This window comes from Microtus oregoni, unplaced genomic scaffold (assembly GCF_018167655.1).
Source record: "Microtus oregoni isolate MIOR12 unplaced genomic scaffold, Mior012 000000F_ref0000247, whole genome shotgun sequence".
Lineage (NCBI taxonomy): Eukaryota > Metazoa > Chordata > Mammalia > Rodentia > Cricetidae > Microtus > Microtus oregoni.
Window position 1 is genome coordinate 1,656,022 of NW_024543059.1, and position 24,830 is coordinate 1,680,851.

General features: G+C 52.4%; 1 protein-coding gene across 3 annotated transcripts in view; it reads left to right on the forward strand.

Annotated features, from left to right (window-relative positions):
- Positions 1-4,672, forward strand: part of LOC121451518 (UV radiation resistance-associated protein) — a 213,600-nt gene extending 208,928 nt beyond the window's left edge. For 2 of the 3 annotated variants that reach the window (XM_041657107.1, XM_041657116.1), the window contains one exon: positions 2,890-4,672. In XM_041657107.1, the coding sequence (XP_041513041.1) occupies positions 2,890-3,586 (697 nt within the window). In that variant the 3' untranslated portion in view covers positions 3,587-4,672. Of the gene's footprint in view, positions 1-2,217; positions 2,654-2,889 lie in introns of those variants that run through there. The other variant, XM_041657127.1, reaches the window with a different exon arrangement.
- Positions 4,673-24,830: the final 20,158 nt, after the last annotated feature.

The following is a 24,830-nucleotide window of genomic DNA, read 5'->3' on the forward strand; positions in this document are numbered from 1 at the left end:
TTTCTTAATTAAACATAAAATTGAAATCTGGAAGAAAAGCATCCAAAATTAATAGTAGTTACTTGATGGGTAATAATATGATAGGGTTTTTTATGTAGTTTATATTTATGTTGTTTTCCTATGAGTATAAATTACTGTAATAATTGAAAATGCATGCATAGTTAATTATAATTTTAATGCCATTATTTAATACCTTAGCTATTCAGAGCTCAGCTTTCTTTAAAATCTAGAATATTGCTAAGATTCTACATGTAGAAACACCCATTCCAAGCAGCTAAAATTAGCATTGCAAAGTTCGCATATAAAGCATATCATGTTTGTGACTTCAGCAATTCAGCACCCAGAGCTCACGCAACAAAATGTCACGTGGCCTCCACGTGTGTACTCACGTGCATGCACACTGCACACAGTCCTTAGTAATCAGCTTAGAAGTCCTGCGGCCACAGGAGGAACACAGAGCAGCTCCCGCCCTGTGCCAGTGGCCCTGAAACCCCTGCAGGCTCTTCCGTCTGTCACCACCTAGCAGTTCATATCGGTAGCCTAGTCAGCAAGAAATGCCTTTTTTCTGCATTTTAAAATTATATAAAAGCTCTTAATATTAAAATCTTTCAAGGTTTTTCATCTCACGTAGCTCAACCCTAAGAGGGAAGAGACAAGAGCTCTAGGTAGGTACACCTCCTCGCCGGGTGTCAGGAGTAACTGACAGGGTCCACTGTGTCTCTGAAGCTGACCTTGAACTGATGACCCTCCTGCCTCGGCCACCCTAGTGCTAAGACTGCCCACGTGTCTCATCTGACCTCATCCCCCTTACCATTTATAAGAGAGCATGTTTTTTATAATTTTCCCGTTTATATCAGACACTCTCGTTTCCTGAGCTCCCATCCAAACCTGAGTGTCACTACGGCTGCCCTGGGAGGCCTTGGAATCTGTCCGAGAGATGAGAGTAAATGGCCAGGCTTTGAGTCTGGGTTACTGAGGAGGCCTCAGCAGTGACATTCGGCCTGGGTTGTGCCTGCCTTAGGACGCAGACAGGGTTAGGAGAATTTGGGATGTGATGATCAGCATGGGCTATGGGACAGGCTGGCCCTGCACAACCCACTCACCGGCCTGCCTTGCTCCTGTGGCAGAGGCACGGGGTTCAGGGGCTAAGATGGATGTCAGGGAAGTATTGCTCCCTTCCCTGTGTAGCTGGTGGGAGGGAAATCATATCTTCCTGTAGTGTAAAACCAAGGAGAGCTGTTGGGGAGTGTAAGCACAGGTGAGGGCCACTGAAATAAATCCCTTTGCCCCAGGTAAGGGTGGTATGTCTCTGATTCCTTGTCTCCTCTGTCAGCAGAGCAGAAAGTGAGGGGCGGTGCCAGAGCCACACACAGGGCTATCAGGGTCCTCACCTTTCACACTCAAGAGCCGTGAAGTGCCCGACTTCTGGTTACACTCAGTGACCTGTCCTACAGCTCTCTGCTCTCCTGGGCATGTCCATGCTGAAGTGACAGCCCGAGGATGCTGGGTCTGTTTAGATGTGCTTACCTGGCCAGCCTGCAGGGTTATTCACAGAGGAAAACAAGGTTGGCCAAAATACAGCTCAGCCGGTCACCGTGGGTTTGACATCATAGTGACGGAAAACCTAGACAGAGGCCAGCAGATTTTGTGTCTTGTCATAAGAACTAGAAACAGTCATTTGCTGGTCCACTTGCCCAGTTGGTGTGTAGCTCAGGAACCTGTTCTTGTTATGAAGCTCACTGACACCGTGCTGTGGCCAAGTGCGATGTGCCGGGTCTACAGAGAGACACCTCGTGGTGCCATTTCCAGAGAATGAGAGACCATAGCGTAACCCAGAGAATGAGCGGCAGGCAGCTGCAGGCCTGTCTGTGGACACCAGAAGCACTGTAGCTCCCTTCTTCTTCGTCAGAACTTAGCTGACATGTAATTTGAAAATGTTGCCGGAGTCATTGTAAATGCCCTTCTGCAAGTTCGGAAGCTCCCTGGAGGCAGAGCCCTCCCATTTCTGTCTCTCCTGCCGCAGACCTAGATAGGTAGCGGCCAGTTGGCACGTGGTTTCAGTCCTGCCTGGCGTCTGCCCTCTATATGTATGTCCACTCACACGGTCACACCGCGAACCGCAGTCAGCACTCCCTGCAGGCTTTGCTGGCACAGTTGCACCCGTGCCTCGGGCTCTGGCGCTCTACACCGCTAATTGATGGTTACTTATTATTTCAGACTTACTCTACTTGGCAGTGCGTTTGCGAGGCCCGAGTGAAATGATACATGTGAAATTAATTCAGAAACTAAGGTTGTGTGTGGCTGGACAGCGGTTATTATCCCTGGCTCAGAGAAGGCCCTCAAGACCAAGTAGTATGAAGATGTATGTGGTCAGCCTTGTAAAAGAGAAGCCGTTTCCATGGTAATGGGTTCCCTCGATGCTCTCCGTGTGGTTCTCCGTACCGGGAGATAAGTAGTGGATGTTGGAAAGACCATCCATCAGCAGGCTGCCATGGGAAACTCACCCTGCTCGGCCATCGGATAGAACAGAGAGCGCTAGGGCCCAGCACCCTTTGCAGAGATGAGTTTCTCCGCAGAGGCAGTCAGCCCATAGCCTTCAGCTTTTCCCCAACTGACGTGGTTTCTGTCACTTCTCCTACCTTGGGCATTCTTGTCTTAAATACATTGAATAAATCTGTATCCTTGAAGCGTGCTCTGGTGTTTCTTGCTGTAAACCCTATAACAAATACCATCATAGACTGATAATGATCTAATCCTGTTTGGGGATTTGTTTTTGTTTTTTATCTCAAATCTAAAATATGCAGTTAGTAATATGCTAAATTATGCCTCTGGTCCTCGAAGATCTAAGCTGAGTTCTAAAGTCACTTCTTCTTTTCACTTGTCTTCTAGCGACAGACATCACACCTCCAGCGCCATCCCTGTTCCAAAGAGGCAGAGCTCCATGTTTGGGGGTGCAGATGTAGGCTTCTCTGGGGGTATCCCTTCACCCGACAAAGGACATCGAAAACGGGCCAGCTCAGAGAATGAGAGACTCCAATACAAAACCCCTCCTCCCAGCTACAATTCGGCACTGACACAGCCTGGGGTGGCTGTGCCCACCTTGGGAGACTCCGGGAGGAATGTCACCCCGCTGTCCTCCTCCTTGGACACGTCCCTGGACTTCTCCAAAGAAAATGAGAAAACAGGAGTAGCTCTGGGTAACAGTGTAAGTGGAGACCATGGAAATTCGGACTGCAGCCAGCAAGGGGAAGCCCTGCCCGGGCACCTGGCTGTGAACGGGACAGCACTGCCCAGTGAGCAGGCTGGCTCTGCCGGTGCCCTGCTGCCAGGCCCCTGCCTCCCGGCCCCCTCAGCTGAGCTCTGCTGTGCGGTGGAACAAGCAGAAGAAATCATCGGACTGGAAGCCACAGGCTTCACCTCAGGCGACCAGCTGGAAGCGCTCAGCTGCATCCCCGTGGACAGCGCCGTGGCGGTGGAGTGTGACGAGCAGGTGCTGGGAGAGTTTGAGGAGTTCTCCCGGAGGATCTACGCCCTCAGCGAAAACGTGTCCAGCTTCCGCCGGCCACGCAGGAGTTCCGATAAGTGAGGAGAGGGGGCAGACGGCGGGACCAGGGGGAGAGCCTCCGCCCTCCCCCAGGCCCAAGCTGCACTTGACCTTTTTAGTAATTCTGGACACTGGGGATCACTGGGTACCATGGGGCCAGTCTCTGAGGTTTGCTGTCCAGGCCTGGTGGTGGTTTCCAGGTGAGGGTCACTCTCTCGCTGACAGCTCCAGTCATCTTACAGGCATCTGTCTGCGCTTTATTCACACGTGGGTGTTTCCCCCAAAAGGAAGATGATAATACGTATGTAGTAGAATGAACTCTCCTTTAGTTTCTCAAAAGCATTTGTCCTCGCCATTGTTCGTAAAACTTTGCAAAACGGAATATTCAGAAACAGCTTTCTGCAGCTTCCATTTCCTGAGAGGCCCACGGATGGCCCCTTAGGCTGATGAATAAGAAGCAGAGGGGGGTCCTTGTCCAGGACCCTCCACAGTCAGCCTGCAGACCCCACTGGCCCTGCTTTCTCAAGATGGCTCACACACCCTGAAAGCTGGGGCAGTAGATTCGCTAGTCCAAACCAGCGGACACGACATTCTGTCCTGTCCAGTGTGCCATGTCCTAATGCAAAACTTTCCCATGGTGGATCCCGGGGGACCCTCAGAAACCTCAAGGTCACCACAGCCAGGGGGCAGCCAGCTTCCTTTGGGGCCAAAGTTTTTATTTGGGCAGATGCCGTGGTCCAAAATTGGGCACACCTCTAGCAATACACTCCCCAGATAAAGACCCCCTAGATGTAAAGCCCAAGTTAACTTAGTATGTTTCAGTCGGCAGGAAGCCATCATACATGACGACGTTACATGGAGTCAGGATGTTCAGTTTGCAGGGGCGAGGCAGCCGAGAGACAGTTGGATCGAGAGACTGGATGAAGCATAGACAATGTGCAATTTCACAATGTTAAATTATGTTTTTGAGATCCATTGTCATTCTGATTCCATTTTCCTGTTGCATTACACATTACACATTATGTACCCACAGACATTGCCTCAGGGTTGCAAGCTCTTAAAGAAAAATTTATCCATATATCCATGTATTGTATAGAATAAAAATTGAATTTGCTTCACTTGACCTGATCTTCCGCCACCCCCAGTTTTGGTTTGGTTTGGTTTGGTTTGGTTTGGTTTGGTTTGGTTTGGTTGATCTTGGGTTTGGGGAATGGGGGGTCATTTTTCCCCCTCTAAACCTGAATCTCTTCGTGTTTCATCCTGACAAGGCCTGCACCATAACTAAGCTGATGCTGTTCTTTCATTTGAGTTTGCATGCTGTGAAGAGCGGCCATACTTCCCAGCTGTGTTTATTCCCCAGTAGTGATGTCCCACATAGCTCCTGAACTCGCAAGTCCCTTAATTGTGTCCATATTATAGCTGAGCGTCCCTAGGCCACAGCTTTAGTTGGCAGCTGCACTCCCGGATGGGCTAATTCGTGCCATGATTTCTCTAGACAGCGAACACACAGACTTACTGCACAGCAGACAGCTGTCCAGTCTGAGGAAGTCCATTATTCCACTTGTTGGGGTGAGGCTTCTTCACAGGGTCCTCTCATTGGCTTTAGAGTCAGAGTGGGTGGAGGAGATGCTGTGGGCTCCTGCAGGTAGAGGTGTGGGAAGGTCGGTGAATGACAGGTGATCTGTGACCTCCTAGGGCTGGAATGCACCTGAGGCCTCACGCCAGTGCATCTGGGCACAGTCTGTTGCCCTGCCCCTGAGCCTGTAAAGCGGCACAGAGACCATCAGTCTCTGCCCTTCTGAACCTCCTAAGTGTGGACTCTGAAGTGACTTCCTCAGCATGGAGCCGTGCCCTTGCTCTAACCCGATGGGTTCTGCCCATACCTTTAGCAGAACCCGCGCTGCCAGTGATGTCTGCGTCCAAGTGCTGGTCAGCTTGAGGCCAGGGTGAGCATCCTTTGATACTTGCTGTGACCTGGGCAGAGCCTGCAGCAGCTACAGTGTGTTTTACCTTTGTTTAAAGTGGCCAGGGCCAAATTCCCAGATCTCTCCTACTGGTCTTTTAATTAGCCTTGTACATCACTAAAAGTAATAACAAAATTTGCTTATGAGGCAGAAATGGGAACGACAGGTTTGCTGCTACCCTTTTCTGAACGGCGAAGAGCCCCTTCAGCTTTCACGTGGTTGAGACAGTTCTAACTGCCTGTACAGATTACACAATGAATATTTGATTGTGTTTTCTCTCTCCATTTCCCCTTAACCACATTACAAATTACAGAGGTTTATTTTGCCCTCAGAATATTAGTGTTGGAAGATTGTACCCAGCTGTACTTTTTAGCAGTTCTAATGGCAGCCATTTATCCTGACCTAACTTGTTATTTAAATAAGTTTTAAACCACCACCAATAATGAATGGCATGTGAAGCCGGTCTGTTGGTAATTGGAGGGAAACTCAGCATCTGTATTTATAAAATAAAATGGGAGTAGTATTTACCCTGAAAGTTAAAAGTATATGTGATTTCTCCCGTTTTGAATTTCATACCGAAGCTGAGTTAACTCCGAAAACCTGTTCTTAGGCAATCAGCCAGTTGCTCATTGGTTCTCAAACCCACCCTGCACTCGTGCGTGGCACTGAGCTAAACAAAGCGAACAAGGATTGCTGAGTTCTCATCTCTGCCGCATCCTCCAATCGAGAGTTACAATTCCCTGTGGTGACTGATGGAGATGCGGTCCAGGTTAGAGCTCACGTTATAGATGCAGGCAGGGCACAAGGCGGGCGGAAGTCCAGAGGCACTTGGAAAACACTCAGCATGGATGGATCTGTTCTCTTTCTCACCATCGTGACAAAAGCCACTGAAGGGAGAAGGGTTACTCTGGCTCCCGGTTCCAGCCCACGGCCACCATGGCAGAGACGCCATTGCTGCAGGCACTAGCGGTAGCTGGTCATGTGACTCCACAATCAGAAAGCAGGGCAGTGTCAATGCTGGACTTGTTTTATTCAGTGAATTGGTGCCACCCACAGCTGGTGGGGCCCCTACCTAGTTAACCTAACCTAGATGACCCCTCGCGGGCGTGGCCCACAGCCTGACCCCTGTGGGACAAGATAGCATGCCAAGTTGACAGTATCTGTCACTCCAGACAGATCCATCGGGCCATGGCAAAGTCCCTGCCCAGGTGGTTAAAGCAGAAGCACAAGTCCCTAGAACTTAGAAATTGGCGGGCAGCCTGCCTCTGAACAAGGTTTGTAGACACTAGAACAGTCACTACCCTGCCATCTAGTTAAAGTCCTTCAAACAAGGTCTTATTTTAAACATACAAAAATTAGTACTGACTTTTTCAAAATTGTCTCGTGAACTGGGGAGATGGTGGTGGACGCAGGATGGGGACTGAGTTTAAGCCTCAGAACCTGTCAGAAAACCAGAGGTGCGTTTGTGCCAGCACTGGGGAGGCAGGCAGGGCTCCTGGTCCAAAGCCAGTGGAAGACACTGCCCCAAAAAAGCAAGGTGGATGGGCTGGCAAGATGGCTCAGGGGGGTCAAAGCACTTGCTGCACCTGCCTGGTGACCTGAACTCGATCCCTGGTTCCCACGATAGGAAACCAACCCCTGAAAGCTGCTCTCTGACTTCTCATGCATGTGGCGTGATATTCAAGGACCTGTGTTCACGCACACACATCACACACTCTGCATAGATCTGGTTGCAAAGAGCAGACAGCCTGGGATGGGCCTGATTTGGGGGAGTACCCCGAGGGTGTCTGAGAACTGCATGGGAGGAGTACCCCAAAGGTGTCTGCCGACTCCATAGGCTTTGTGAGAAACCTGTCTCAAGAAGATAGAGAGCATAAGGAAGTCACCTGATGCCAACTCCTGGCTTTCAACATTCAGAGACACTGGCAGGTATATCTTGCACACAGGCACACAGACATGCACCACACACACACACACACACACATATACACACCACATGCACTCATACACATACACACACCACACACATATACACCACATACCACACACACACTCAGCACACCCTGAGCTCCCAGGAAGCAAGTCCCTTATGTAAAAGTTCAGGTAAGAAAACCTGATAGATCTGGAGAGGAAGGCTGGGTCCCCAGGTCACAGACGAGGCCCAGGAAAGCTGGCTTTAACCAAGTTCACAGAACTCAAATGACACAGCTAGGACTCCAAACCAGAAACTGTGGGGCCTTTCCCTTCCTCAGAGCTGGAGCCACAGCCCCATCCATCCATCCATCCATCCATCCATCCATCCAGTCATTCATTCAGCTGTGGGGCCTTTCCCTTCCTCAGAGCTGGAGCCACAGCCCCATTCATCCATCCATCCATCCATCCATCCAGTCATTCATTCAACTGTGGGGCCTTTCCCTTCCTCAGAGCTGGAGCCACAGCCCCATTCATCCATCCATCCATCCATCCATCCATCCAGTCATTCATTCAGGGCTGGTTGGGTGCCCTCTGTTGGTCTGGCCCTGAGCAAATGACCAAACATCCCTTAGAGTGTCACTGTGATATGGATTCTTTATCAGCTCTGGTAGCCTGGGGACTCAGAGCCCAGGCCAGCAACGCCTGACTCCACGCTGTGAGGAAGAAGGAAAGTGAAGTGAGTGAGGCTGAGAGATATTTATCACGGAAAAACCGGAACTCCAGGGCGAGAGAAGGTACCCCAGCAGGAGCCCACCTTCTTGCTTCTGCAAGGCTCAGGCATCTCCTCCCTGGTTCAGTTCCCCAGGCCTCACCCACTCAGCCCAGGTACAAGGTTTCTGGCAAGAACCCCTCTGTTCTGCCTGCCCATGGCAGACTCCCTTGGGTGGCTGGTGCTGCCTCTCTTCCATGGGGAGTGGAGGTGGGGTTCTGTGCTTTTCCCTCACCAAGGCCCTCAGGCCCTTGTGGCCACTTCCTAGTCTCCCATGGCCTCACAGCTGTGTGTGCTGACCCTTGGCTTACGTGCTGGGCAGGGTCTCCCACAGGGGCTTGCATATTTCTCCTGGACAAGCAGGTCCCTGGTTAGAAGGGGACAAGGACATGGAAGGAAGGTGGCTTCAGACTCCACCAGTCCTTTGACTCTGGGGTCCAGCTTCACTTTCAAACTGCAGCTGTGCAAACTTCGGCTTCCTCTTCAGAGGTGAGAACATTTTCCTAGCTCCCTAACAGCCTCTCTTCCCCTTCCCTCCCCTCCCCTCCCCTCCTCCTCTCTCCTCCCCTCCCCACCTCTGTTGGGAGCAGTGAGACCCCAGATCCTGAATTTCTTGTAATCCCCTGATCTGAGTGCCTACAGCTGCTCTGAGCACGAGACCTTCAGGAGTTCCTGATGGCAGGAGAATGGTTTCTGGTGGGTTTGGCTGGGGTGTGGCTATCTCTCCTCTCCTCTCTCCTCTCCTCCCCTCCCCACCTCCTCTTCTCTCCTCTCCTCTCTCCTCTCCTCCCCTCCCCCCTCCTCTTCTCTCCTCTCCTCTCTCCTCCCCCCCTCTGTCCTTTCCTCTCCTCTCTTTTCCTCTCCATTTTCTCCCCTCCACACAAAGAAAATGGGGAAGAGAGGAGAGGAGAGAAGAGGAAGGGGGAGGGGAGGGGAAGAGAGGAGAGAGGAAAGGAGAGGAGGGGTACCGCACACCGCGCCCCCGTGTCTGCTAGACCCCCGTGTCGCTAGAGCTTCGGGAGCTTCGGGAAAGGGAGCTGGAGGTTAAAATACACAGACACACAGAGACAGCCACACGAGTCATCCTTGAATTCCCCGAGAATGCCCCCTTTATTGTGTTCAGGGGCAGATTATATAGAGATCCCACATCCCTTTCTTGTTCCACGAAGCGGGGCCTTTCAGTGCACACTTGGCTTTGGAGACCCTCTAGCGCCTCAATTCCCGGGATTGTTCTTCACTTGGCCCTGGGGTGGCTCTCACTGCCACAACAGGGACAAAGCAGGGGCCCGACACAAGCCACAGGCCACGGGCCACGGGATGAAACATTCCTGTTGGGTGAAGTAGGAATGATGTCAGGGCTGCCGCCCAAACAATGGAATCCTGGAGTTCAAAGGAGAAGACGCTGCCCCTGGCGCCTGGTGCGCCTGCGTGGGCTGCGGAAGGCTGATGCGCCCCCAGCCGAGAGGATGCCAGAGTCACGCGAAGGAGGAAGGTTTGGTTTCAGTAAAACATCACCCAGCACATTACGTTAGTATTGTTGATATGACTTTAATTGCGGTATTACTCCTGTGTGGTTTAATTTATGAGCCTGCTTGGCTTTTTATAGTTGTAGAAGAGTTATACACTTTAGTTTGTATTTATTTAGGATTTTTAAAAAAATAATGCGTGAGAGTGAAAATGAGGCACGGCCCAGTAATACAGAACAGCCCCTCCTTGCAAATGCCGCCTCGCCCCCACCTCCTAGCCAGAGGGAAAGGCCAGCAGCCTGGACCTGCTTTGGGTCTAGATCCTTGGGTGCCTTCTGGGTAGACCCTGCCTGGCAGACCCTCTCCCCTCGCAATTGTCATCACAGACATCACCCTGGGGACACCCCCAGCACACACAGCACACATCTGGGGAGGATCAAGCAGAAGGAAAGGGGCTTCAAATCCCGCTGATGTTCTCAGCGGAGCCAGGCAGGCAGCCTTGTGCCAAGAGAGGCTCTGCCTCACTTCACTTGGCCCGTTCCCAGCTGCCCCCTCTGTTTCTGGCTTTAGTGCGTGCCAGGTCCCCGGAAGAGTGGTAAAGAAAAGGATGTAGTCCTGGCATCCTCTTATTTAGGCAATATGGCAAACAAAAATAACTTTTCAGCCTTAGGGGTGGACAGGAGATTTTCAGTCTTAAAAGAATCGCGGCGCGGGGATATGGCTCAGTGGCAAAGCGTTCGCTGTCTGGCACGAACGGAGCTTGGACTTCGTCCACCAGCAGCACCGCCAAAACCAAGCCCGGAGTCTGTGCTTTACTTGTGGATTGTGGCGTGACACTTGCTAGTGACCCTGTACTTGGTGTCGCTGTGGTTGGAAACCTTCGGAGGGTCTTAAGCAGTGACCATGACTCACCCGAGGATGTATTTTAAAAAGACCATCATGGGAAAGCCATCTTCATTGAGGTGGGCTGTAGCTATTCCAGGGACCCCTTGGTACACGTCAGTTATAAAACAGGGATAAATATTTTTAATACAAATTATTGAAAGACTGAAATATTTTAAAATATAGAAGTCAAGGAAAGTCTGTTCTTGGAAATCTGTTACTAAAAGGTAACCCCCTCCCCACGCCTGGAGTAAGTGGAAAAGTACAGCCCTTACCCTTTAGGGTGTGGAAGGGGGACTGAGGGGGGGGGGGGATGAGAGAACCGATTTAGGCCTAAGACCCAAATCCTCAGCCAAATGTGAAGGGCCGGATGACAAAAACAGGCACCTGAGCAGCCACCTTGAGGCGGTGTGGCCTAGACTGGGGAACAAAGAAGCCCGTTGCCTCTTTGCTAAAGTCAGTGAGTTTCCCACCCTGTGTGCCCTGTGTTAGGAGCAAGGGTCAGAGGGCAGGGAAGCCAGGTTGGGAACAGCAGGTGATGCGGGAGAGTGTGCTCAGGATCAAGGGGGCCCTGGAGATGTGAGCCCCAGATTCTGAACATAAATTTCCCAAGCCCTGGGTGGACAACCGAATTCCAGGGGTTCAGGGAGACTCTAGAGAGCCACACCAGAGCAGTGGGCACTGAAGTCATAGGCCAGTCACTGCTGTTGCTCCGGAGACCGGGACTGTGGCCTGAGTCTCTCCATACCCGTCATCAGCACACGAAAGGAGGGAGAGGAAATGGGGAGGAGAGAGAAAAGGAAGCGGGAGGACTATTACAATATCTAGAACTCAAACTGGAAAGAAATAGGAAAAACAAGAGGCGCTGCCCTAGACCGGACATACATGTTGAACTTGACAATAAAGACATCAGAAAAGGTTTACAAACATGATACAAAGAAAAATATGTCTAGAGACATAAAGGAGGGAGTAATTGTATTGACTGAAGAAAAAGGAATTCTCAACAGAACGACATGAACACGTATATGTCCATGAAAGCGGAATGGAAATTATATTCTTTTTTAAAACAAAATATTTATTTATTATGTATACAATATTCTGTCCGTGTGTATGTCTTCAGGCCAGAAGAGGGCATCAGACCTCATTACAGATGGTTGTGAGCCACCATGTGGTTGCTGGGAATTGAACTCAGGACCTTTGGAAGAGCAGGCAATGCTCTTAACCACTAAGCCATCTCTCCAGCCCTGGAATGGAAACTATAAAGATGTTAAAAGTAACTGAATTGAAAAGTCCTCAATTAGGATAAACAGTAAAATACAGAAGGCAGAAAAATATAGATGGGGACATTGAAGACAGGTCAGCACCGATACTGTGTAACTGAACGCAAACAGAGCCCTGGACACCAGAAACAGGTCAGCACCAATACTGTGTAACTGATGGAGGAAGGTCATTGGCTAATAAAGGCACTGCCCTGGCCCATTTTATTGGTTAGAGGATAGGTGGGAGGAGAAAACAGGACAGAACACTGGGAGGAAGAGGAAGTGAGGTCAGAGTCTCGACAGCTTTCCTCTCAGGAGCAGACGCCTGAGAGAGACGCCATGCCTCGCTCCCGGCATGAAGCTCCGACCCAGGATGGACTAGGCTAGAATCTTCCCGGTAAGACCGGTTCTCACAGATTATTAGAGATGGGTTGATCGGGATGTGAGAATTAGCCAGTAAGGGCTAGGGCTAAAGGGCCAAGCAGTGATTAAAAGAATACAGTGTCTGTGTAATTATTTTGGGCATAAGCTAGCCGGGCAGGCGGCCGGGGGTGCTGAGAACGCAGCCCTGCCGCCCTTATTACTTCATATGGCGCCCAACGTGGGGCTCGAACCCACGACCCTGAGATTAAGAGTCTCATGCTCTACCGACTGAGCTAGCCGGGCAGGCGGCCGGGGGTGCTGAGAATGCAGCCCTGCCGCCCTTATTACAAGACGCAAACAGAGCCCTGGACACCAGAGACAAGTCAGCACCGATACTATGTAATCAGATGCAAACAGAACCCTGGACACCAGAAGATAGTATCAGAAGTTGCAAAGTGAGTGTAATTGGAGAGGCAGTGCAGAGGTAAGGGCAGAAAAGGCTGTTTTCACACAGGCCCAAAGCTTCCTAAAGCTATTTTCAAAAAGGCAGACTTGAAAAACTAAGAACCCAGCACATATTAATCAGGATAAACAGAAAGAAAACCGAGCCAAACTGATAAAAGATAAAGATAGCGAGACATCTTGACAGCAGCCATTAACAAAAGGAGCCTGATGCTGCGGTAGGTGGTACAGTGAAAACCCAAGGCTTGTGTCTCCAAAAAGGGGAACCACAAGATGTTGGGCCACACCCAATGTGCTGAGAATATTCTGCAGGATAAAAAACAAACAAAAAACCCCAAAACTAAAGGAGGCTCTTGAGGTTGAAAGACTGAAGATTTAAAAAGGCCTGGGACTAATGTCATTAGGCACCAGCTTAAGACAATGCCTCTGTGTTCCTATGCAAGCAAGTGCGCATGTGTGTGCATGTATGTGTAGATGTGTGTGCGTGTATGTGCAGATGTATATGTGCATGCGTGCATGCATCCACACAGCTTGACAATCTGCATGTGGGAATATTGGATGTTGATAACACCAAGAACTGGGAAGAAATGGAAGCCCATTACTGCAACGTCCCTAGATGTTACCTAACACAATTCACTGCCTCTAATAAAATATACTTCTATGTGCATATAACATGCATATAAATATTTTAAGGACACACATTGTAACCTCTGCGGAGAGGCAGAGGGTCTGAATCTGGAGGCCAGGCTGGGCTTCCTGGAGAGACCCATCTTCAGTCACATCAACAGTTGTGATCATACCCCAGCAAGTGGAGGATGTGTTCCAGTCCAAAGGCAGAGGTAGAGAGGACTAACACAAGCAAGAGCTAGTTCTAGAACAACAGACACACGTTTTCAGTGGACACGGTTTGTTCTGTATGGACTAACCTCCATAAAACCCTCAATACAATTTTGGTGTTTGTTTTTTAGGAAAATACAAGCCAGATGTGGTGGCATTCACCTGCAATCGCAGTGCTTGGGAAGTGGAAACAGGAGGATCAGGAGTTCAATTGGGCACGTAGCAAAATTCAAGACAAGTGTGGGCTACGTGAGACCTTAACTCAAATAATATGAAAAACTAAGGAGGAGTAAGGAAAGGGGAGAGTAGGTGGGGGATACTGAGGTGGAGTAGACAGGGAGCTATCATGGGCCAGTTCCTTAGACAGGGAAGGAGACAAGTAGGGCCTGGAGAGCAGAGGGGAAGTGGGGTGCACGCACCTGTGAGCTCAGGGTAGCCTTACAGCAGTCTTGCTCATAGCTCTGGGCAGCCCACTAGGGAAAGCTGTTTCTCTGGCCTGGGTGGAGGGAGACCCAGCATTGCAAGCTCCCCAAAACACTAAACAGTTCATTCAGGTGGGCAGGTCAACCACCTGACCAAGGACCACCCCTCAGGAAGGTGGGTCTGCTGTAAGCCACGCTGAAGAGAAGAGATGAGATCAATGAGATACTGGACCTTTCCTTCCCAGAATTCTGCCCACGGTGTCGTCTCTCGAGAGAGCTGGTGCCGGCTTCTCTGGGCCAGAACTCAGAAAGACTAGCTTTCCTTTTTTCTTTCTGATGCTCACTGGGGCCAAAGTCCGCTTTCTCTGGTGCTCTGCTCCGTCCTTGCTCTAAAGCTCTCCTCCCTACCATATGACTGCTTGTCTGCCATGTGGCTATCCTCCAGGCTGGCTTAATTCAAATTGTATGGTCTTTTCTCTTTCTCTTTTCCTTCCTCCTCCTCTGGGCAGCTGCCAAGACTCGCGGCTTGCCCCACTGGAGCTTGTCTTCTAGACGCTAATAAAATTGTCCTCAAGCTTCCTTTTGGAGGGCATTTTTAAATTATTTTACTAACAAGACTCAAGACCCCAAAAGGGGACCCAGATTTCCCTGGGAAAATGTGGTGTCTCTGCCAACACTACCCAGAATTTCCAGTAACACTGACAGCCGCTTAGAGGTGCAGACAGCAGTTCCTGGGAGAGACTGTTGGTGGATGATGGGATTCAGAGATGCAGTTCAAACTGAGCCACGAGCATCCTTCAGAGATGAGCAGAAGATGGGATAGAAGGACCCCCAGGGGGCCAAGAAGGAATGACCTGAGAGCCGGGAGCTGAAAAGTCTTGAGAAAAGGGTAGAGCCACCCATTGTTCTAACTACTTAGGGAGGCCAAGGCAAAAGGATTACCTGCACCTAGGAGTTCAAGACCAGCCTGGGCAACATAGCAAGCCATACCTCAAAGGGAAAAGAAGGATATTCTCTTGAGAAAAGGGATCGCTAACAATGAAGACTCAGATCAGAGGACTAGGTCTAAATGTCTAGTCAGGGGATGGCAGACAGAGAAATTGGGAAATGTGACTTGAGCCTGAGCCACCATTGGCCAGGCATGCTCACAGGAGGCCAGCAGTTAGAAAATGTCCCTGTGCCCAGCCTCAGTGACCACCCTCTGCGGTGTAGTCGTTGGGTACCAACCAAAGAGCTCATGAGTGGGCAGCTACCCTCTCTGTGTGGGAGTTTCAGAGCTCTTGAGTAGAAGTGGAGAGTAGGGACCCTCAGAGATCATCAGAGTGTGGGGCGTGAAGGACGAACAGGAGTTCAGTTTGCCTTCGATAAGTTGTCCTGCATGACCCAGGATGCACTCAGGAGCTGGATGGGAAGAAGTCTCAAGAGGCAAAGTTGGTTCCTCACAAGCTTTCTCTCACCCTGAGAGGGGCTGAGCACAGAGGGTAGGCAATGCTGGCTGAAGCTGAACAAGACTGGATGAGAGTCTGCTGGTCCTACCCTCCCCACCTAGAGACACTCACTGCAGCCTTGCTGGGCTCATTTCCTCCAGACTGTCCGCCCAGGGGGACTTCATGGCCACGTGCAATCCAGCTGCAGAGGCCTAGGGCAGCACATCTGCTCCCTCGGAGGCCCTGCTCTCCCGGCCCCTCCCTGCCTCAGGACTGCCGGCGGAAGTGCTCCCCCAGCACAGGGAGGCCTGAGAGGGGAGGTGTACAGACTGATACAGGGAGGTGTGAGGCCGTGGAAAGCACACAGACAGAGGCTTCCAGAAGACAGCCAAGCCTAGGGCTGCCTGGGCTGAGGGCCTCCATGGCAACGCTCACAAAATCTGCTGCCAGAGAAAGTTCTGTAGGTCCAAGTAAGCAAGGCTGGGTAGGCATCCTCTTGGGTTGACCAGGGCAGTAGAGTTTGTGAGGCCCTACCATATACAATGTGGAGTGCCCTTGTCGAGGAAGAATGTGCCCACTGTTCATCTATGGCAGAGACACTGTGTCAGGACAATGTCAGGATGCCCAGGAACGGATTCTAGAGGCCGCTTAAGAGATAAGATTTGTTATCTGTAGAACTGTTATATCAACAACACAAGAATCCAGCGAATGACTTCCTATTAACCCTGATGCTAGGTCTGTGGTGGAGGACAGTTCCAAACTGAGCTCACACCCAAAAGAACAAATCTTCCCCTTGGAGTTGACTCAGTCAGATGGTGGACATTTTGACTCTCTCCAGTTCAGGCATCGTGAGCACACCACCAGCCAGGATCTGGAGGACATGCTTGATGCTTCAAGATGGGAATCTACAAGCTCAAACTCAAAGGGGGGATATTCATGAACCGTTCCTCACCATTGTGGGCAACCATGACAGACCTGGACATGCAAGTAACTATAGCCACATTAATGTATCTTCTGACCCCAGACAGCTATACTATGCTTCTCCTCACTGGGCCCCAAAGCTGTAATGGCTTCCCCAGAGGATGGGATCAGAAGCAATCTGGAAGAAGGTATTATTCTGTAGTTTCCTGAGACCTAATCATGGAAACCCACTGCTAATACCCACCCTGTCCCTCTGTCTGGAAAGGCATCCCCTGGTGTGAGGGGCCTGAAGCACAAGGCCATTGGCTGCTGAGGAAAGTCGCTGAAGGCCTCCACCAACTCAGCTTCTCCCTGCCCCCAGCTGCTCTCTGCTCAGCTTCTCCCTACCCCCAGCTGCTTCCTGCCCCCAGCTGCTCCCTGCTTGGCACCCTCCACGGCTCCCCCATTGCCTTCAAGTGGAAACAGGCACTTGCGGGGGCTTTAGCTGTCACCAGCAACTTCCTTAGCCCCCCCAGTTTGCTGAGCTGTTTATGGAAACAAAGCTGGGAAGTCAATAGACAAACTTCAGACACAGCAGGGAGGATGGGCCTGGAGCGTGCCTGTGGGTGCTCACAGGCACAGGGCATTCACCAGAGCTATGGGGCCTGTAGGTGGGGCAGTCCTGATGCTGAGAACCATCGGGGGTGCCAGAGCCAAGCCTCTTCTCCTGAGAAAGCCTTATTTAGAGGCTTCCTGTGGGGGCAGGGGGAAGTACCATCCTTAGGTATCACAAAAATCCCCACCTCTAAGCTGCTGCAGGGCGACAAATAGAGAAGGCACCAGGTCAGGGCCACGCTCTCTGCTCCCGGCCAGACCTCAGTCTCCCTAGCAATAAAGGGCAGGAGCAGGCAGGGTGAACCTAAGGCGCTCATCCCATTCTCCTGCCTCCATTCCGTTCTCTCCCTCCAGACTTCCATTCCCGCAGGCAGAGAAGGTGTCCTGTGGCCAGTGTCTCCACAGGGTAGATTCCAGGCAGTCTCCCTGCGGAGGCTCCCACTCACTGGCCCAGGTCACACACACACCACGGCTGTCTTCTTGGAGGAGAGGATTTACACGGGAAGATCCCCAGTGTGCTGCGTGGGCCCAGGCAGCCCACCTGGCCCCTTCTCCTACTTCATTTGTATTCTGCACAGCATCCGGAAGCTGGAGGAGGATGAACGTTTCTCTCTTTTTCTTTGGCTCTCAATACACCCACATCCTCTGAGGTGCATCTCAACGCCTCACTCTACAAATGAGGAAACCCTGGCTGAGAGGAAGGGGTGCATAGTCAAAGACCCCAGGTGGTGAAAACGCTTTCCCATACCATGTAGGGAGCCAGGGAGCCTGGAGGGGCTTGGGGTCTGGCAGGGAACCCAAAGTCTGAGTGTGTGCTTAGGGGTTGATGAGCCTGGAAACATGCTAGACACTATGGCTCCCAGGGCAAGGGAACTTTTCCTTGCGCAGAGATTGGGAGCAACATGACCCCCCCCCCATATACACACTCTCTATGAGGGGTGGTGAAGCAAATTGAGCTGGGACGAGAACCTGCAGACAGGACCGGCTCCCTCAGGCACCGAGCATGCCCAGACCCTTGGCATGGTCAAGCCTTGTTGTCACAGCCTGCACACAGAACCTGGATAGGGTCAGGTAGACCAGATACCCACATCCTGGTTCTGACTGTGTTTTGGTCATCTGTGCCTATCCTCCCTGGGTTCCTATGCACCATCACCAATTATGGCAGGCTGATGGTGCCTGGGCCTTTGGACCAGAGGTCACACTGGCTCCGGGAGGCTGCCTGGTGCTGAGACCTTTCTTGTTTCCTCATCTGCCACAGGGGACACAAGACCCTATGGGGGGAGGGGGGTGTCCTTGAGGCCCCTTTGTAAACAGTGAGATTTGGGTTTCAGGAGGGTCTCTGTGGATTGAGTGAATGGATCTCTTTCTCTCCTCTGGGGATCTAGTCTCCCTCATGCTTGGATTGCAGCCTCTACCATCCAACCATCCATCCATCCATCCGTCCATCCAATACATCTACCCACCTAATTATCTGTCTGTCCACCCCCACCCACTCACCCACCCATCCACCCACTTACCCATCCATCTGTCCATTCACCCATCCAACCAACCATCCATCTATCCATCTATCCAATCCATCTACCCACCTAACCACCTGTCTGTTCCCCCACCCATCCATTCATCTATGCATTTACCCAGCAGCTGCCAAGCCCTGCCCCCGGAGCTGCCACTAAAGCAGGAATGGCACCACCCAGGGCAGGCCCTGGAAGCCCTGAGATATGACTGTGGTCTCTTGCATTCCATTTCCAAGACGTAGAAACAGACTCAAAAAGGCACCAGAGAGAGGGAAAACCGTGTGAGTGACATCCGAACTCCAGCCTCCTGTTGCTCCTCTCCTGACCTGGTTGTCTCTGTTCTGTCCTGCCTGCCACCTCACAGGTCAGGTGACTGGCCTCTGCTGCCCCTCTGTCCCAGGCTGAGTGAGGGTACTGGGAGACCATCCGCTGCTCCCTGGCTCTGTGATATTATCTCTGGCTCACGCCCAGCCCAGAGCAGGATACAGCTTTCAACACCTCCCTCCCCTCAGACCCATGCGGGTTGTCAGAGTTTCTCATGCAAGGATCAAGGGGCCCCTAGGTAGAGGGTCCCCCAACTGAGCCTCCTCCCCCCAGACGAGCACAGGCCCTGAAGTGGGAGAGGGCTGAGCAGTGCATGAGAATGAGGGGGTTGCATGGCCACTCACCCGAAGCTCCCTTCCCTGCTCCCCTCCGTCCATAATCTCAGATGTCTGTTCAAGGAATTCTCCGTCCCGTTCCGTCAGTGATTTATTTAGACTCCGCTCATCTCACTGCCTGGCGGGTGACAGACCCCACTCTCCCATCCCCGCCCCAGAGCCCAGGGCCTTTTCATCTCCAGCAGGCAGCTCTGGCCTTGCTCCAGTCCAGCTAGATGGGAGGGGCACTGGGGCCTGCAGCATTTCAAGGAACCCCAAAGTCCCACACCCAAGCACCCTGGCAGGCCTTGGTGCTCTGTGAATCGTCCTCAGTCCGACTGGGGGAAGGGTTGGGGCTAGTAAGGAGAGGTGGCATTCTGACTCCTTACTGAGCTGATGACTTTGAGGGACCAAGAGAAAGAGGGCTCCACTCAGCCCCCATGGGTGCTGAACTCACTCGACTCAAGCCCAGGGTTTTACACGCACACACACACACACACACACACACACACACACACACACACGCATGAGCATACGGCAGGGGACTCGAAAGTCCCCAGCATAACAGGTAGGAGGTCAGTCGCAGGCAGAAGTTCTATCTTCCTCCCACTCCTGCCCAGATCATCGAAGCAGCAGGATGTGATCTGCCCCACTGAAAAAGGTACTGAGCCACATGGCTAACATAGATAACAACAAGAGCTAATAAGTAGCCTGAGCTAATGGGCCAATCAGCTTTATAACTTATAGAGATCTCTGTTTGATTTTCTTTGGGGCTTGCCGGCTGTGGGGTGCTGGGCGGGACAGAAACCCCAACAAACAGGCCTGGCTCATGTTACAGTAGGCCAGTTTGTAGCCCTGGTTCTGGTGTTGGTGGTTGCTGGGATGGTCAGCCCACCGGCTCTCCCTCATCCTCACCACCAGGGTGAGCTCCCCAGCACCACCGGGCTAGCTCACATCCTTGGATCACAGCATCAGGGCCAGCTCTCCCACCTGCCACAGGTGGTGAGTCGCAGGGGTGAGCATCTTCCCCTCAGTTACACCACCATATGGCAGATGAGAGGTGGGACCAGTCACATTCTCAGGGCTGGCTCGTCTGCACCCCTGTCAATAGGCTCCATTCCTCTGTGCTGCCCAGGTGAGGTGCAGGGCCTGATCTCCTTAGTGCTGCAGTTGAGGGGCAGGGTCAGCTCTGCCACCTGCCGCAGGTAGCAAGGGGAGGAGGGCATCTTTCTCTCACTCACACCACATGGCAGGCCAGGGGGGCAGGACCACTTCTCCAGCAGCAGCCCAAGCCACGACATCACCATGGCCCTAGGTGGCAAGCCCACTCCACTGCCTTCTCCTCTTTAGATGTGTGTATCTTCACAGGACAGGAACCATTCTGTCTGTCTCTCTCTCTCTTCCACACCTCACCCTATAAATAGAGGCTGACTGCCTGGTGCCACAAGGTGCTGCTGACCCCCAGTTTTAAAAGTCTTTTGTGGGTGTTGTTTATGTCATGCATGGGTGGACATGCACCTGCAGGTATTGCGTTGGGCATGTGCCACACACTAGTGTTCAGAGGACAATCTGAGCAATAGGCCTCGCCTTCCACCCTGTTTGAGGCAGGGTTTTGTGGCTACTATGTCAGCCACTAGCAGGTGTCTGGGTATTCTCCCGGCTGCCTCCCCTCTCCCAGCAAGGGTGCTGAGGAGAGATCCAAGAGCTATTGCATACTGCACCACGGATCCAGGGATCTGAGCTCAGGTCATGATTGTGTGGCAAGTATTTCACCCACAGAGCCATCTCCATCCCTGGTGCCCGTATCTCTAAGGTTGCTATGACTACAAGTTCATCTCCAGGAATTCCATCCACCCAGGGTAGGGGGTACTAGCAGGAGTCCCCTCCATGCAAGAGACTGGCGTGGCAGGAGCCAGGTGTGTGTGCACGGGATGCACAGTTCAGGCTGACTGCTTACAAGAACCACGGGGCAGAGAACTTCAGAAGATGATGAGGGGACATCAGGTTCCTGTTTTTCCAAGTCTGGCTCAGGAAGAGTCTCCTAGTCCCCAGCCTGGGTTCTGTGGACATCCGGAGGACACATGGCCAGCGGCTCCAGGGAGCGGGAACGACGTCATGTGTCCCACCTCCCTGGAGCTCATCAAGTCAGGCAGAGTTGTACATGTCCCAGAGGCCCCTAGGGCCTGCCTGGCCATGTGTTAGCCCTCGAGAGCTCAAATGCAGTGTGGATAAGTCAAGTGGGAATTCAAGAGAAGCGGGGGTGTGAGAGTGTGGGAAGATGGGGCAGGTGGACAACAGGCAAGTCAGACTCCTTGTGTGTGCATGCATGCATGGGTGTAAGTCTTTGTGTATGTGTGCATGTGTATGTGTGTGTATGTACTTGTGTGTACATGCATGTGTGCATGTTTGTGTATGTGTGCATGTGTATGGGCACATGTGTGTATTGTGTTTGTGTGTGCATGTGTGTTCCTGTGTATGTGATGTGCATGCGTGTATATGTACTTGTGTACATGTGTGTTTGTATGCATGTGTGTTCCTGTGTAATGTGATGTGCATGTGTGTATATGTACTTGTGCACATGTGTGTTTGCGTGCATGTATGTTTATGTGTAATGTGATGTGCGTGTGTGTATATGTACTTGTGTACATGTGTGTGTTTGTGTGCATGTGTGTGCATGGTGTTTATGTGTATGTGATGTGCATGTGTGCACGTGTGTGGATGTGTGTGTGCAGGGCACTCATCATAGAACTGAGAGAAGAAGGCAGCTGTGCACCTGACCCACGTCACCCCATGGGGTCAGCATATCCTTGTGGTTTATAAACTAGGAGGGCACACAGAAGAACAGGTGGTGACCCCTAAAGCTCTGGGAAAGCGGGGAGGGCTGCCGACTCTGGGAGCTCTCTGAAGGTTTGCTGACTACGTGATGGGGGGTAATGGGTCCAGCTGGCATCTGTGCCAGAGCCCTCACCCCTAAGCATATACTGAGGATGGCGCCCCAGCTCCTCCACTCCCTCAGGCTGGCCAGGCGGTGCACCCAGAGGCCTGGGCTTGAGTCTCCTTCCCGCCCTGCAAATCCCACAGGAGCCCAGCTATTCACCGGAACAAGGAGGGATGAATTATTGGCCGCTTCAGACCCTGCGCTTTGCTGAGGCGGCTCCACCTCCGTCTGGGTTTGATCAGCTCCAACAGAACAGGCACTTAAATCAGAGGGGAGGATCTCTTTTCTGGAAGCCCATCAGTGCCTCCCACTTCAGAGCTGGATGGCCCCTTGACCTACCCATTTCACAGACGGAAAGACAGAGGCCAGACACCTCAGGGAAGGCTGAGCTGGCAGGGTGCCCTCCGAGCTGATCGATACCATCCCTGGATATTCACTCACACCCCTTTCTAGCCTTTCTCCCTAATAAATCTGGAAGTTTCCCCTAGGTTCACATCTCTGCTGTGTTTAGGGATAGAGGCAGGACACGCAGACAGAAGAGAGGCAGAACTCACAGACAGAAGAGCCCTCAGGGCTTGGTGTTGGGTGTAAAATGGATCTTCAGGTGTCGGCTCGATGAGGGCAAAACCCTGCTGGAGTCCAGCACACAAGAGGTGTATCTGGCTAGGCCAGTGGCTGCCATTCCAGCTTCCTCCTCAGGCCTCTCATGGGCTCCTTTCCCAAGGCCTGGCCATCAGCTGGGGACAGCTCAGCTGTTAGCCTTCTCCGCCCAGCCCTTTGATCTGCTGCCGCCTGGAGCCACAGCCAGAGCCATCAGGGACACTGGGGTCTTACTGGGAAAACCCAGGTCCCTTGCATAGGCCCAGGGGTCCTGCTCCATGTCTGAAGTTCTCTCCACCCCATCCACCTACAACTGTCACCAGGTTGTTTGGGTCCCCTGCACATACTCAGCCCTTCTGCCCCCCCACCCCCACCCCCGTCATTTCCTCAGCTGCACCACCTCTAGAAGGCCCTCGTGCAGGCAGGCTCTGGAACACCTGGTCCAATCCAGCCTAATCCAGCCCAGTTCATGTGAGGCTGGGGCTATGGAGCCTGCAGGTGGAGCCAATGAGGCTTGGAGAGGCAGTCTTTTGCGACTCTTTCTGAGCGCGAACCTGGATTCCCAACTGTCCACATAGACACTTCTAGGTTTAAGAGGATGGCAGAGTGGGGGCCAGAGGCATTTATCTGAGACTCCAGAGGGGGCGCTCCACTCTGGAAGTCCCTACGTGCAGAGCAGAGTGGCAGAAAAGCCACACCTAGCAAGACCGCTGAGGACCCTGCCACACTCCCTGGCAGCCTCAGGAACGGGAGCTCCGCCCCACTCACAGTGAACAGGAGCTCCGCCCACTCACAGTAGACCGGACTGCTATCTTATGGGACAGCAATCTAGAAGCCACATGTCCTCCGACAAAGCTGGGTCAGCCTCCCCAGCCTGGAGGTCTTGTCTTGTTGGGCTGCTGGGCCCTTCTCTTCTTCTCCCTTCTGCATGTTGGGAGAGTCCTGGCTCAGGCCACCAGGGTTGGGTAGGAAGTCCAGCTGTCCCCAAAATTGTGTGATTCCCCCCTAGCCCCGCCCAGTCCTTGCCTGCCCAGAGCCCTACTTCCCATCTGGAAATGGAAGAGGGTGACCGAGGGGCTGACAAGCTGCTGGCTCATGGTGTGGCCACCGTGAGGGGCTGTGAGAACCTCAGAAAACCTTTGGCTGCCCTCGTCTCCCTGGGGGTCTCTACACATGGCTCCTTCCAAGCACTGATTAACAGCTGGGTCACACCTGTCCTGCAGATGTCGGCTCCCCACTACCCCACTGGGTCCTCTGTGTGTGTCTGTGTGTGTGTGTGTGTGTGTGTGTGTGTGTGTGTGTGTGTTCACATATGCATATGTGGGAACTGAAGAAATGGCTGACTCTTCTAGGCTCACAGAGGATCCTGGGAAGTCCCTGCTTCGTCTGTCCCTTGACTCCCTTGGTTCCTGAGCAGGCCACTTCAGGGCAAAGCCTCAGCTCTGTAGTTCAAGGCCCTAGGCTGTGACTGTAGCAAGATGCCCCCCCCCCCATCCTCCTCTGCAGGGTGGTTAGAGAGAGCCAGTGTTAGACACAGACTGACCTGAGGTGGGAATCCATCTGAGGGAGAGAGCAAAGAGAGGATTTGCCGAGGTAAAGGAACTGAGGTCAAATAAGGGCTAGGGCGGACTGTGCCTACTCTCTGTCGAAACGAGCCTAATCTGGCTCCCAGAGTCTGATTGGGGTGTGGCAGGGACGGTGGCTTCTGAGGCGTCAGCACACACTAATTCCCCGTGTCCCTGTGGGGATGTAAGAAAGCAGGAACTGGGGGACCCAGCCAAGGGCTCAGCCTCATGCTGTCCCAAGCATGGGGCCAAGGACAAAGCTCTTTCGTAGATGGGATCGGCACTCTGCTTGCTGGCTGACAGGCTTTGCCGGAGGGTCAGGCTGCAGGAGGGGATCTGGGAACAATTTGATAATTAGGCAAGAAGTCTTGTCAAGCAGCTTCCATGGGGTCTATTAGGGGCCCAGGAGAGGTCTTGTGGGAGGGGGGCTTGGCCCCTTGCCAGCCCACTCATGAACCCCTACTTCCCACTTCTGCTCACCTTACCACCCTCAATCTTTACCCCTGCTGGGTCATCAGGATCCTTGTTGGTGCCAAGGACCTGCCTCACCACGTCTTCCTGTCTCCTGATGTGCCCCTCAGCTACCTGACGAGTAACGTGGGCTGCCATGATGGAAGGAAAGCAGGCAGAGACGTCAGGAGAGGTGTGGCCCCCTGTGCCCTATAGACATGGCCAATGACAAGTGTCCTGAAGCCCGGGTGAACCTTGTAGAACAATTCCCCCATGACAACCTTGGTGTAGTTACAGGATG